Source organism: Bos indicus x Bos taurus, chromosome 22 (assembly GCF_003369695.1).
Source record: "Bos indicus x Bos taurus breed Angus x Brahman F1 hybrid chromosome 22, Bos_hybrid_MaternalHap_v2.0, whole genome shotgun sequence".
Taxonomy (NCBI): Eukaryota; Metazoa; Chordata; class Mammalia; order Artiodactyla; family Bovidae; genus Bos; species Bos indicus x Bos taurus.
This window is the reverse complement of record NC_040097.1, coordinates 924,487-937,406: the sequence shown is the minus strand read 5'-3', so window position 1 is coordinate 937,406 and position 12,920 is coordinate 924,487. Positions and strand designations below refer to the sequence as shown.

General features: G+C 64.4%; 2 protein-coding genes across 6 annotated transcripts in view; both read right to left on the bottom strand.

Annotated features, from left to right (window-relative positions):
* Positions 1-948: 948 nt before the first annotated feature.
* ABTB1 (ankyrin repeat and BTB domain containing 1) lies at positions 949-5,624 on the bottom strand. 5 transcript variants are annotated; one of them, XM_027523886.1, is made up of 13 exons: positions 5,515-5,596; positions 4,528-4,590; positions 4,395-4,450; positions 4,189-4,272; positions 3,575-3,719; positions 3,337-3,496; positions 3,224-3,269; positions 2,849-2,944; positions 2,642-2,760; positions 2,390-2,485; positions 2,147-2,314; positions 1,543-1,743; positions 949-1,477 (listed from the first exon to the last, which is right to left on the bottom strand). In XM_027523886.1, the coding sequence occupies exons 1-13, from the start codon at positions 5,568-5,570 to the stop codon at positions 1,271-1,273; spliced, it is 1,497 nt and encodes a 498-aa protein (XP_027379687.1). In that variant the 5' UTR covers positions 5,571-5,596; the 3' UTR covers positions 949-1,270. The 5 variants fall into 5 exon arrangements, with proteins under 5 accessions (XP_027379687.1, XP_027379691.1, XP_027379688.1 ...); XM_027523890.1 differs by lacking the exon at positions 4,189-4,272 and having other exon boundaries at positions 5,073-5,624; XM_027523887.1 differs by lacking the exon at positions 4,189-4,272 and having other exon boundaries at positions 5,515-5,621.
* The window catches only part of PODXL2 (podocalyxin like 2), a 50,510-nt gene continuing 42,026 nt past the window's right edge, over positions 4,437-12,920 (bottom strand). The window contains exons 5-10 of the mRNA XM_027523885.1: positions 9,051-9,207; positions 8,781-8,842; positions 6,604-6,783; positions 5,073-6,189; positions 4,528-4,590; positions 4,437-4,450 (exon numbers count right to left, since the gene is read on the bottom strand). Of these exons, the coding sequence (XP_027379686.1) occupies positions 5,977-6,189; positions 6,604-6,783; positions 8,781-8,842; positions 9,051-9,207 (612 nt within the window). The 3' untranslated portion in view covers positions 4,437-4,450; positions 4,528-4,590; positions 5,073-5,976. The remainder of the gene's footprint in view (positions 4,451-4,527; positions 4,591-5,072; positions 6,190-6,603; positions 6,784-8,780; positions 8,843-9,050; positions 9,208-12,920) is intronic.

Below are 12,920 nucleotides of genomic sequence, written 5' to 3'. Positions count from 1 at the left end.
GTTCAGACCTTACCAGGTGACCGCTGCTGCTAACTTCAGAACTTGTGCTCCGGGAAGGCAGGCGGCCCCCAGCCCTGGGACCGCACGCCCAGCTTTCTGCCGCCCCCAGCCCCTCCTCAGCCTGCTGCAGGGAGACGGGGCCCTGAAGGCTAGGCAGTCTTCCAGGTGGAACAAAGCACACACCCAAAGCCTTCATTCCTGCAGGTGAGAAGGCTACTACAGGAGGAGTAAGGACTATTTTGGGGTTAGGGCCAGAACTAGTAGCGTGAGGCAAGTGAAGCACCTGCCTTGGGCACAAACTTGAGCACCGAAAACCTGGGTAATCAAGATAAGCGATATTTTAACGTCATTAGCGACCCAAATGCTGACAATTCTCACAGGAATATAGGCCATGGCTGTGCTCAGGGCCCCCTGGGATGATTGAGCAGCATCCCTGCCTGCGGCCCGTGCTGCGCCGTCAGGCCGTCTCCTCGGGGCACACCCCGCGTTACCGACAGCTGCTCCCCCGTCACTGCGTCTTTTCTTGGTGGTTGGCCTACTTCCCCAAATGTGAACACTGCTGGGGTCCAGGCTTGGGACAGAACGCACGGATCATTTTTCCCAGTAACATGTCTAAACACTGATTCGACCGTTCGCTTAGAAGCAGTCATGGGGAGCTGGGCTCCAGGCTGAGGTCAGACAGACAGTGGCTTCTGTCCTCAGCCCCACAGCAGTAAGAACAGCGGGGCTCACTAAGCGCGCACCAGATCGCAGATGGCTCCCCTTGTCGCCAGGGAAGCAACTGCTGGCTCCTCCAAATCTGCCCTGGCCCCCAAGGGTGGGGGACAGGCTGACCTCAGCAAGAGGAGCCTGGCTGGCAGAGGGCCGGTCCCGGCAGGCAGGTCTCAGGGCCCCAGCCAACACCATCTCTTGTCAATGAGGCTCCCTAACCAGTCCTGGCACACAGGCTCCCACAGTGAAGTCAAGCTTTATTGCCACACTGACATTCTGGCCCCCTCATGGCAGCTCTGTGCAAAGAAGCCAGCTCCCCCAGGGAGACATGGCAGGAGGGGCGGGGGATGGAGTGAGGCCCTCAGAGACCCTCACTCCAGGATGCCCTGAGTGGTGCCCAGCCCCGGAGCTCGGGGGCTGGTTTGTGCTGAGAAAGACCTCATCCCCAGGCGAGCATCCCGGGGCCCCAGGCGAGCATCCCGGGGCCCCAGGCAGAGAGGAGGGAGCCTCTGCAGCCACAGGGATGCCCCCGGCTCCCTGATGGCCCCGTGTGCGGTGGTCAGCAGTCCAGGCCAATGGACACCAGCAGCTCCTCCAGCACCCGCAGGCGCTGCGCGGCCTGCTCCATGGCGTGGCAGGTCTGCACCAGGCTGCCCATGTGGAATCGGATGTCATCCACCAGCGGGATGGAGTCCGTCTCCTGCCGGCCGGCCACAGCCGCGGCCTCCTCCCGCACGGCCTCCACAAAGTCCTCCTGCTGCACCAGCTGTGGACAGGCCGGATCAGGGTCTGTCCTCCGCCCAGGCCCGGCCGCCCGGGGCCCACACTCACCTTCTCAATGACCCTGGCCATGTACTTGGTACACTGGTCCTCCAGGCGCGCCAGGCCAAACAGCTTGGCCACACGCCACACCCCCACCACGCTGTCCTCGTCCAGCAGCTGGGCTAAGCTGCGGCCACACAGCTGCTTCAGGCCCGGCAGCAGGTACATGTCGGCCACGCTCAGCACGTCGTAGGCCAACTCGGGTGGCAGCTGCAAGGACAGAGAGTGAGGGAGGGTACCTAGAGACTGAAGACGGGGTCCCTGGGGCTCACAGCGCAGGCTGGCTCGGCCCTGAGACCCGCGCCTGCTGTTGCTGGGCAGGCCCCTGCTTGGGCGTCCCCTTGTCCAGGAATGGCGTGACGGGAGCCTACGGAGGGTGCTGTCCACCACTGAGCCCTCCCAGTGGGGTGCTGTCCCTGCCCTGAGCATCACCGCAGAGAAGGAGAAGCCCTCCTCCTCAGCTGCTGTTTCTTGGGGTCTCTATGACGGTGACTGCACACACGCCGGCTGCCTTTGGGGTAGCTGAAGGCATCCTGGGGTCCCCGGCGTGCTCTGGCTGGAGGAGCAGTCCACACGGCGCACACTCCCCTCGCCGGTCGGATGTGTGACGCACCTCGGTGTGGTCGCTGTACACGTAGTACAGTACATGCGTGAAGACCTCGGGCGAGACGCTGTGCAGGGTGACGGCCGGGAGGCCGCCCGAGGCCTCCAGCTGCTCACTCTCCTGGAAGTGGTCGTCCAGCAGGGCCCGGAAGTACTCGCTGCGGCCACAGAAGAAGGCCTGCGGGAGGCTGGGCTCAGGAGGGGCTGCCCCGGGAGCAGGGCTGGGCGGGTGTCTGCGGGAGAAGCCGCGTACCTTGTGACAGAGGAAGTCGTAACCGCCCACACGGAAACAGACGTCAGGGCAGCTGCTGAGGCCATCGCAGGGGAAGGGCAGCTCCCCGAGATCACCCTGGGGGGAGGCGGGGCAGCCTCAGGGCAGGCAGGAGGGAGAGCGCCAGGCCGGGCCCCTCCTAGCTCACCCTGGAATGTGACGCTGCTCCAGGGTCAGTTAGACACAAGAGCGCCAGGCTCTGGGTTTAAGCCGCAGCCCAGGGCGGGACCTTACCCGGAGCTCAGGGGGCAGGGCGCAGTCAGCCAGTAGGGCCAGGTCCTCCCGCAGCTGCAGGTCCGCCTGGGGGGGCTCGATGGTCAGCACCTTCATGCACACGCCCGGCTTAGACGCCTCTGCGGGGAAGAGCGCGGGTTCATGGGGTAGGCGGCCCACAGGTGCCCGCCCGAGCCCAGGGCCTGAGGGCGGGACGGCCCCACTCACGTTTGGCCTCCAGGCCGCCGAGCAGGCCCCATAGCTGGCACTGCCGGGCCAGGCGCTCGCAGTCGCTGACGTGCTCCACGCCGACGTCCAGGCAGCCTGGGTGTGGGGGCAGTGCAGGGGGAGACTCGCGGACTGAGGAAGCCGTGGCTGCCCCCCAAACCCCCAGGTGGGTGGTCCATCTGCCCAACCACTGGCTACAGGGCTGCCGTCCGACCTCTCAGGCCCCAGGACAGCGAGAGGGCCTCAGACCGTTGGTGGACGAGCTGACCGAGGAGGCAACTGGGCCATCCCACCGCAGCGGACGAACCCAGAGGGAAACGGTGGCCCCAAGGCCACGTCTGGTGCCCTAGCCCCTGCCCACCAAGCACGGCTCACCTGTGTACAGGTACTGCAACAGCGCCCCGAAAGCCACGGGGTTGATCTGTGGGCAGAGACAGGGTCAGGGACGGCCACGCCAGGCGCGCCTCCCCTCGCGCCCGCTGACGCACCAGGGGGTGCCTGAGGACCACGGCGCTCCTGCCCTTCCACTTGGTGTCGAGCATGTGGGCGAAATAGGTGCTGCGCGCGCCCAGCACGCCGCGGTGCGCCCGGAAGGCCCTGCCGTGCACCACGAAGACCACGTCGCTGTGGAGACCCTGCTCCAGGAGCCTGTGGGCGGGGCCAGTGGTGTGCTGAGTCCCGCGCAGCGGACAGCCCGCCCCGGCAGGCCCCGGCAGGCCGGCTCACCGCAGCAGGAAACTGTAGTAGAGGTCCCGCCGCCAGAAGGAGGCCGTCACCTGTCTGTAGTCACGCAGCGCCCGGCGGATGGCGTCGCTCTGCGCGCCGTAGAGGCAGCGCTCACCATCGAAGGTGTTGGCCTCGCAGCGGGCTCCTGAGGGCGGCAGAGCTGCCCGTCAGCGGGGCCTGGGGCTGCCTGCCATGGCCGGGGACGGGGAGCTGCTCACTCCACCACACACAGACACACACACGGCCCCGGGACTGCCCTGCCCCCAGCACCCTGCCCGCCAGGCCCCGGGCGCACGCCACCGAGCACAGACACCCTGGAGGCCGGCCTGGCCTATGCTGGGCCCCGGGGACACACCCCAGACAGAAGGTCCCCTGCCCGCAGAAAACGGGGCTTCCAGGGGCAGAAGCACACACACAGGCTAGCAAGTGAGGTCAGGGGCTCTGAAGAAAACGAAGAAGGTGAAGGCTGGCTGTGGTGCAGCTGCCACAGGGGTGGCCATGGAGGCACCGGGGCAGACGAGGAGCAGGGATCTGAACTAAGCGAACCCCTGGGAAAGAGCCAGCAGAGCAGAGGGAACGGCACGTGGCCAGGCCCCGAGGAAAAGCAGTGGTACCTGCGGGGGTGGAGGGGCACACTTCACGGGGCAGCTCGGGCACGGCCAGGTTCTCCAGCTCGCGGGAGACGCGGCTGGGAGGCCCTGCGGGACTTCACACCGGTCAGACTGGCCTCCCGGGCTCTGGGCAGATGCTGAGCTGGACCCCGGAGACCGGTTCTGAGAGCACCCCGAGGGGTGCAGGAACGTGCCCACCCTGCACTCACCGTGGGCCAGCAGATAGAGCACCAGCTCCTCGTGTCCACAGAGGCAGGCATAGTACCTGAGGGGATGGGGGAGGGCGCCGTCAGGCCCGCCCGCCGCCCGCCCCCCCGCCCGCCCCCCAGGCCCGGCGCTCACAGGGGGGTGCTGTCCCACTTGTCGCGCACGTTCACCTCCACGTCTCGCTGCTCCAGCAGGTACCTGGGCCGGGGGACGGGGGTTAGAGAAGACCCGCGGGAGGGGAAGGAGGGAAGCCTCCCCGGTGAGGGCAGGTGAGGCAGAGACCGAGCAGGACGGGCGCTGAAGACCAAGCAGCCAGGTCAGGGTGTGGGCGTGGGAGCGTAGGCCTCAGGGGCCTCAGCGCGGAAGAGGCTGAGCCCCGGCTGACAGCGCTGGGAGGGGCCGCCCAGCGGGAGGCCTGCAGGGTCCCGGAGGCGTGGGACTGAAGCGACAGACTCCAGAAGGTGGGCGGCGGGCGGGGGTAGGGAGGGCCACTGAGGATGCCCAGGTGGGAGGGACCCAGCGTGTTCTGAAGAGCACCAGGTTTTGGAGGCTACCAAGTAAACCCCAAGTGGCACTCGACCTGGGGAGGAGCCCAGCGAGACAGCAGGACTCGCAAGTCGGGACTAGCCCCGGGGAGGGCTCCAGGGGAGGACGGAGAAGGGAAACACTAAGCGCCTCACCTCCCAAACAAGCCGCACCCCCTCCGGCGCGGCCGCGGTGACGGCGATGGCAGCGCCCAGGCTCTCCGACAACCGGAGCCTGACTCCGGCCCCAGACGTTCCCAGCACCGGTCCGTGGCTCATCAGAGTAGCCCCGTCGGGGGTCCCAGGCCCGCCCCCAGGGTCTGACCGCCGGGCCCTTCCCTTCTCTCCACCCTCTGCTCCTCCTCCGGGCGTCCGCGTCACAGTCCTAACCCTAAGCCCACCGGAACCCCGGGACAACTCACGCCAGCACCCGCGTCCCCGCTCGGAGGAATTCCTCGACCAGAAGGGCCCTGCTTTGGAGCCCGGGCGCCGGCTGGGGGCGGGGATCCACGCCTGGGCCGGCCCGTGCCCTCCCCCAACCCCCAGCGGGCGCTCCGCGGACCGCCCCCGCGCCCTCCCGGGGACCACGCGTCCTCACCGCACTCGGCCCACGTCCCCCTTCCTGCAGCTGGAGAACAGATCGCAGGTATCCATGGCACAGACGCCCAGACGCCGAGCCACCTCGGGCGGCAGCGCCCGCCGGATATCAACACGCCCCGCCCGCCCCGCCCTCCGGATATATACACGCGCCGCCCGCCCCGCCCGCTCCCTAGCGGCGCCTGGCGACCGGAGGACCGAGAGGAGGGGAGGGCCGAGAGGGCAGGAGGCGGGCGAGGGGGGAGGCGGCGCCCCGCCCGCAGCCCACCTGCCCCTTCACCCCCGCCCAGCACAAGAACGAGTCGCGCAGGGGACGCGGGCCGGCGTGCTCTCCGGACGGCTTTAATGGGGTCCCGGGGCGGCCTCGAGGGACGTCGGGCGGGGGCGGGGGCGGGGCCGAGGTGCGTCCTGAGTCAGGAAAAGCGGGGGGCCCTGCGCCGAGGGCCGGGCGGGGCACAGCCCCTCACAGGTGCGTGTCCTCCTCGAACACATCCGAGTCCTCGGGGTCGCGCTTGCCCCCCATGAGCGCGCTCCAGCCCCCCGGGCCGTTGACGGCGCCGCCGCCGTTCAGGCTGGGCTGCTTCTCTTGCATCTCCGACTGGCTGTCGCTGGCCACGTCCAGCGTGGGGTTGTCGTGGCAGCCGTTCTCCACGAAGCGCAGCTCCTCGCCGTGCGACTGCGGCGGGACGGGCCGCTGGGCGAGCGCGCCGGACCCCGCGCCCCCACCCCGGCCCTTTGCCGGCCCTGACCCCGCGGACCCTGATGACGCAAGGCCCTGGTCCGCGGCTTCCCCAGCTCTAACCCTTTCAGATGACCACTGAGCCTCCCACCCAGCAGCCAGGGCCCCACCCCCGGACACCAGCGGACCCCTTTCTCACCACCCACGCCTTCTAAAGGGGCTCCTCCTGGGGCTGCGGCCCAAAGCCCACACCCTGCACCTCCAGCGCCTGAGGGAGGCTGGTGCCTTCCTCTGCACAAGCGCTTCACTGCAGTCACCCCCTCCCAGCCCGAGAACACAGCCTCAGATGGCCGACCTGCGGGCACCTCAGAGCAGCCCCCGGCCCCGTCCCGCCCACACAGGCCGGCTCACCACGTGTTTGAGCTTGGGCAGCCGGCGCTGCCAGCAGTTATAGAGAAGGCCGAGCACGATGATGACCACGCAGAGGGCGCCGATGACCACCAGCACCACAAAGAGCGTCCCGTAGTCGCTGCGCACCTGGCTGGCCCGGGCCTGGCAGCTGCTGGTGGTGGAGTAGTTCTGGATGCCAATCTGGGGGTGGGGGGAGGGGCCCGGTTCCTTAGCTGGGGCCTTGGGGTGCCGGGCTCCCCCAGGGCCTATGGGGCTGGGGCTCAGGGATGGGAACAGGCCTGATACCTGTGCTGGGAGAGGACCCTGCCTGAGCCCAGCACCCTAGCCGGAGGGCCCCAGCCTCCTCTAGCAGGCCTGCAGTGGCTCTGACGCAACTGTGGTTGATGTCCAGCCCCACGCCCACCTGGGGGTGCCCAATCCCCAGAGGCCGCCATGAACTGGCTGTCACAGACCACACTGCCCCACCCACGTGGGTGCAGACAGGGCAGCTGGGGGCCTCCGCACTTTATCCACTGCACACCTGCCCCACCAGGCTCCGCAAACTCAGTTCCCACCTGAGGGTGGGTGTCCACGTCCCAGGCTGCCCCCAGCCTCCTATTCCTGCTGGGATGGCCACCAGTGTCACTGAGCTGCCCAGCACTCCCACACTGTGGGCTGTCTCGGGGGGGCAGCCGGCCCTGGCCAAGCGGCTGCTGTGCCCCACCCCCCTACCCCCTGGGCTGGGCAGACTCTCTCCAGTCAGCGTCTCAGGCCCCGGGAGCAGAGAAAGTGAGGTGCCATCCCCAAATGACAGGTGCCGGGGCGGGCAGGGGTGCCACCTGCAGAGCAGAGACCCGGGGGGCCACTTTCTGCTGCAGACCTCCTTTCCAAGGCCAGGAATCAGCTCCTCTTCCTGTGAATGATCTGTGCATTTCCAGTGCTCTTCCACTTTTTACGTTACCAAGATTCAGTTTTTCCTGCTGGATTCACCACCAATGCACACGCAAAAATCTGCCCACTTGTGTATTTCCAAAGACCCAGCCCAGGGACCTTCCTGGCGGTCCAGTGGCTAAGACTCAGCACTCCCGATGCAGGAGGCCCGGGTTCCACCCCGGTCAGGGAACTAAACCCCGTCGTGCCGCAGCTCTAGATCCGGCACACAGGCATCAACCTTGAGACCGCAAGCATGGCCACTGAGACCGGTGGGGCAGAGAAACAGCACAGGCGTATTTTAAAGAGGTACTCTTTGCTAAAACAACAATAAAGCCCCCGTGTGCCTTTCTGCCAAATCCATCTGAATGAAGCGTCTGGTAAAGCCAGAAGACCCAGACCCCTGGGTGGGAAGAGGCAGGAGGGCCTGTACTCAAGGCGCAGCCCACCAGCCCCGCCCTGTCATGAACCCCACAGCTCACGGCCAGCCCCGCCCCCAGGTGGTGCAGACATGGTGTCTCATGGGACGTCTGGGCCGTGCCTTGGGTGGGGGCATCTCCTCTCTGCTTTCATCTAGACGGGCACCAGCAGGACTCAACAGGGCTTCTTCCCTGCTCACAGCCCCGGTTGGCAATGAGCCCGAGCGAGAACCCAGTCTGGCCCTCAGCACTCCATGCACTTATCGAGAAGCCCCACACCAAGACGGAGCCTCCCTGGCCCCGCCCTTCTCGGCCTGGCACGCAGGAGATAGGAGGGGGGCCCATGGCACGCGTACCTCAGCTCTGCCGTGGACACTCCAGGCCCGTGGGCATGAAGGGGATTGATAAGGGCCTGGATGCCAGTGAGTGGACAGGGCCTGGAGGACACGGGCTGTCCTCAAGGGGGGAGGTGAGTAAAGGTGCATCTGGTGGGGGGGGGGTGGCGCGGGGAGGGGTCTGCCAGCCTGTCCCCTCAGCCCAGGTCCCCAGGAGCGCGTGGTGGGCCTCCCAAACTCTGGGAACGTGCGGTGTTCCCTCGCCCACCAGGCTCTGCAGGATTCCTTGAGCAGACACGGTGCTTCTCCATTGCTCACCCAGGGAATGCCACCCACCCTCCCAGACCCCCGAGGCTCCCTCCGCTCCGTGCCCTCTTCTGACCACCCCGCTCCGTGGCTTGGGTCCGCACCTGCCGTCTCACGGGGCTCACAAGGCGGCTGCGGGTGGCTCCATGCCCCTCGGGGGCTGGATCAGGCCGCGCCCAGCCATGCCTCCACCACCCCGCGCTCTTACCTCCTCCAGGCTCCTGCGGATGTCGCCCAGCATGGACAGCACGTCTTGCGTGGGCACCACGCCTGTGCAGAGGGCACCGTCAGCACAGCGGTAGCCATGAGGCGCTCAACCCCTGACCCTCAGACCCCCGCCTGCGCCCCCGCAGCCCCTCCCCCCTACGCGGCACATAGGCCTGCAGTCCTCCCGACCGATTCTGCCCCCCCCGCCCCCCCCACCTCTCCATGACCCACGAGGTAGGCCCTGCAGAGCCCCGAGCCTCGCCCCACTCACCCTGCTCGCCCACCAGCGCCATCAGCAGGTGCTGCTCCTTCTCACTGGGCTTGCTCAGGGAGATGTGCCAGGCGCCGTGGCGGCCGCGGCCGTGCCGGGGCAGCACGCCCTCCACTAGGGCCAGGAGCTGCAGCCCCCGGTGCCGCCGGAACACCTCCTGAGGGCGGAGAGAAGTCTCACTTGCTGGGGGCAGCGCCCCCGAGCCCCTCCCACCTGGGAAGGGCCGTGGGGGCTGCCCAGAGGGGCTGCTCCGGGAGCCCCGGGGACCATGGGGGACGGCGGGGGGTGCAAGACCCGAGTCCACCTAGTCCTGCCTTGGCCTTCGCCCCCAGGAGGGCGAGCACAGGGCCTGCCCAGGGCTACTCGCAGGTGAGCTGGGGGGACAGACGCACCCACACAGGGCCCGAGGGGCCACATGCGGCAGGTGACGGAGAGCTGGGACAAGCTGGAGGTGAGGGGGCAGGCGGCCGGCCCAGGCTGGCCCTCGCCTTTCACTGCAGAGACAGGGCCCCAAGTCAGGGAGTCAGGGAGGACGTCTGTGCCCTGGCGGGCTGCAGCGGGAGCAGGAGGACCAGCAGAGGCTCCAGAGCGCTCGGGCCCTGGCTGGGGGCGGGGAGACCCCCTTCCCACCTGACAATCCTCTCCTGCTTAGGTCTCCTTCCCCTTGTGCACAGGGAATTACACAACTTAAGACCAAGCGGCTGGCGGCAAACAGGAACTCAGCACGCGCAGGAGGCCTCGCTCCTGACTCCCAGCCGGTCACTGTCCCCATGGCGCCGCCTGGGAGAGACCCTCGCCAGGCCTGGTGGTGCCCCCCAGCAGCACCTCCCCTCTCGGACACGGGCAGTCGCCACCCCCGGCTCCTGCCTCTCTTGAGTGCCCAGCCTCGGAGCTGCCACCCGTGTGGGCCCCGACCTTTCTGCTGGAGCCCAGGCTAAGCAGCGAGGCTGTCACACCCTCAGAATGACGTGCGTCCTGCTGTCACGGCACGTCCAGGCACGGCTCCTACCAGCCTCAGACTCGCAGCCTCACAGGAGCCGGTTCAGCTCCGCGCTCGCGAGAGGCTGGTGCCTGGAGATGCCTGAGTGAGCCAGAGGGAAGCCCCAGCCCCTGGAACGGCTGCCACCATCGGTGTGGGCGTGCACACGCGCTCGTGGGCGTGTGTGCACGGGGCCCGAGTGGGGCGCGTGTTCTGGGCCCCCTCGTGGGTGAGGGTCACACACCGCCTGAGCACACCTCACATGTTTGGGGCCCACATGTCTGGCTGGCTCAAGCCCGAGAGCCACAGGGTCACCTGCGAGGAGGCCGGCTAGCTCAGCCTAACTTCACACCATGCATTCTGTAGACGGGAACTGAGGGGAAAGCACTGGCTTTGGAATCCTGTGTCGGTTCACATCTCGGTTCTGCCACTTGTCAGCTCTGTGACGTTTAGCAAAATACTGTTCCTCTCTGAGCCTCGGTTTCCCATCTGAGAATGTGGGCACTGGTCCTAAAACCGCAGACTTTCTGTGAGGGTTAAAATTACTTTTTCAACCACAAGTGCGGGGACAACTGGATGTCCCAAAAGAAAAGAAAACCATGCCTGGACTCATACTTCATACCCACACCAAAGTCCATTTCAGGTGCATTTTACATGGAAAGCTTTCAGAAGCAAGCATGGCCTTGGAGTGGGCAAAGATTTCTAAATTGGACCCAAAACTCCTAACCATGAAGAAAAAAATTGGTAAGTTGGACTATTTTATGGTGAAGTTAAAAAAAAAGGTCTTCCACTTATCAGAGGGTTCTATCAAGAGGGTCAAAAGGCAGCCCGCGGAGCAGGAGACGTTCCCACAACATACACAGAACGGGGGCTTCACATCCACGATGCATAAGTGATTTACAGACATCGATAGACAAAGTCAGCTAGCCCGGCCGCCAGGTGAGCAAAAGATCTGATGAGGTACTTCACAGAAAAGAGGCTCAAACACGTACGGCAAGTCGTTCAATCTCACTGATCATCAGAGAAATGCAAAATAACCCACAAAGTGAGGCCTGCGAAATGGTTAAACTGGGAAACAACGCAGACAGCCAGCAGCCCCCGAGCGCCAGGCGCTGCCGCGGAGGAGCACACTGCTGGGCCACCGTGGGAAGCTGCTGGGCAGCACCTGGCCAAGGTGACCTGCGGCGCCCATCAGAATGTGCCCGGTGCCCGCCCGCCAACGTGCAGACCCCAGAGCCTCCAGAGCAGCAGACCCACAGCAGCCTGGGAATGAAGCTCCTCAAAGGCCCGCCACCAGCCAGAAGGACAGAGAGAAGACGAGCGTGAACGCATGCGCGCAAGGACACAGAAGCTCCCGAAAGCAGGAGCTGAAGTGCAAGAAGCTAGAACAGAACACCACACTCGAGGAGCCCCCCTCTGTCACATTCAGAAGCACGCAGGGTTGATTCATGGTATCACAAGTCCACAAGGAGGCTCCCTGAGGAACAGTCTGGAAGGCGGTGTGGCCCTCAGGCTGTGCTGGTCTCTCCTGACCGACAGCCGCCCTCCCCGGCTGTCCCCACAGCCTGAGGCGTGAGGATGCCTCCAAGCAGGTGCAGGCGTACCCGGTCTTCCCTGCCAAGCCCTCCCCGGGCAGGGGACCTTCCCCAACGGCCACAGCAGCACCCCAGCAAGTGCCCGGGCCCTGCGTCCACACACAACTCCTCACGGTGCCTGGGGCGATGGAAAATGGTGTGGCTGCGGAACGAAACTGTGTGGCAGCTCCTCCAAAAGTTACAGATAAAATCACCAGGTGGCCTGCAAGCCCCTTCTGCGCACACCAACACAATTCAAAAAGGGGTCTGGGAAGGCATGTGCACACCACAGCATTCACAGCAGCATTCTCCACAACAGCGGAAACACGCCTGTCAACAAGTGAACAATAGCAAAACGTGGTCCTTCCGCACACTGGAATACTGCTCAGCCTTAGACAGGAAGGCTGTTCTGACACCTGCTACACCCAGCATAAACCTTGAGGACGTGACACTCAGTGAAACAAGCCAAGTCACAGCAAAAGCAGATCGTGTGCGACCCACTAACACAAAGGGCCCCGAGCAGCCAGGTTCAGAGACCGGAAGCAGAAGGGGAGCTGGGGGGGAGACGGAGCTGTTAATGGGGGTGGTTTCAGTTTTGCAAGACGGAAAAGTCCTGGAGCTCTGCTGCACAATAATGTGAACACACTTAATACAACCGTACACTCAAAAGTGATCAAGATGGTAAATTTTATGCTAGGATTTCTACCACAATAAAAAAAATCCCACAATAATGGCTAATTAGGTAGATGTCACACATACCAATAACCTCTGATATGCAGATGACACCACTCTTATGGCAGAAAGTGAAGAGGAACTGAGGAGTCTCTTGATGAAAGTGAAAGAGGAGAGTGAAAAAGCTGGCTTAAAACTCAACATTCAGAATATTAAGATCATGGCATCTGGTCCCATCATTTCATGGCAAATAGATGGGGAAACAGTGGAAACAGTGAGAAACTATTTTCTTGGGCTCCAAAATCACTGCAGGTGGTGACTGCAGCCATGAAATTCAGACACTTGCTCCTTGGAAAAAAAGCTATGACCAACCTAGATGGCATATTAAAAAGGAGAGACATTACTTTGCCAACAAACGTCCATCTAGTCAAAGCTATGGTTTTTTCCAGTAGTTATGTATAGATGTGAGAGTTGGACTATAAAGAAAGCTGAGAGCAGAAAAATTGATGCTTTTGAACTGTGGTGTTGGAGAAGACTCTTGAGAGTCCCTTGGACTGCAAGGAGATCCAACCAGTCTATTTTGAAGGAGATCAGTCCTAAATATTCATTGGAAAGACTGATGGTGAAGCTGAAACTCCAATCCTT

Bases quoted from the DNA above. Each gene is read 5' to 3' on its own strand.
- ABTB1 (XM_027523886.1), bottom strand. From the start codon at position 5,570: ATGGATACCTGCGATCTGTTCTCCAGCTGCAGGAAGGGGGACGTGGGC. The intron at 2,945-3,223 runs GTGAGCCGTGCT...CCCCACACCCAG, and splicing joins GTTGCAGTACCTGTACACAG to GCTGCCTGGACGTCGGCGTG. The intron at 2,761-2,848 runs GTGAGTGGGGCC...TCTTCCCCGCAG, and splicing joins CGGCGGCCTGGAGGCCAAAC to AGGCGTCTAAGCCGGGCGTG.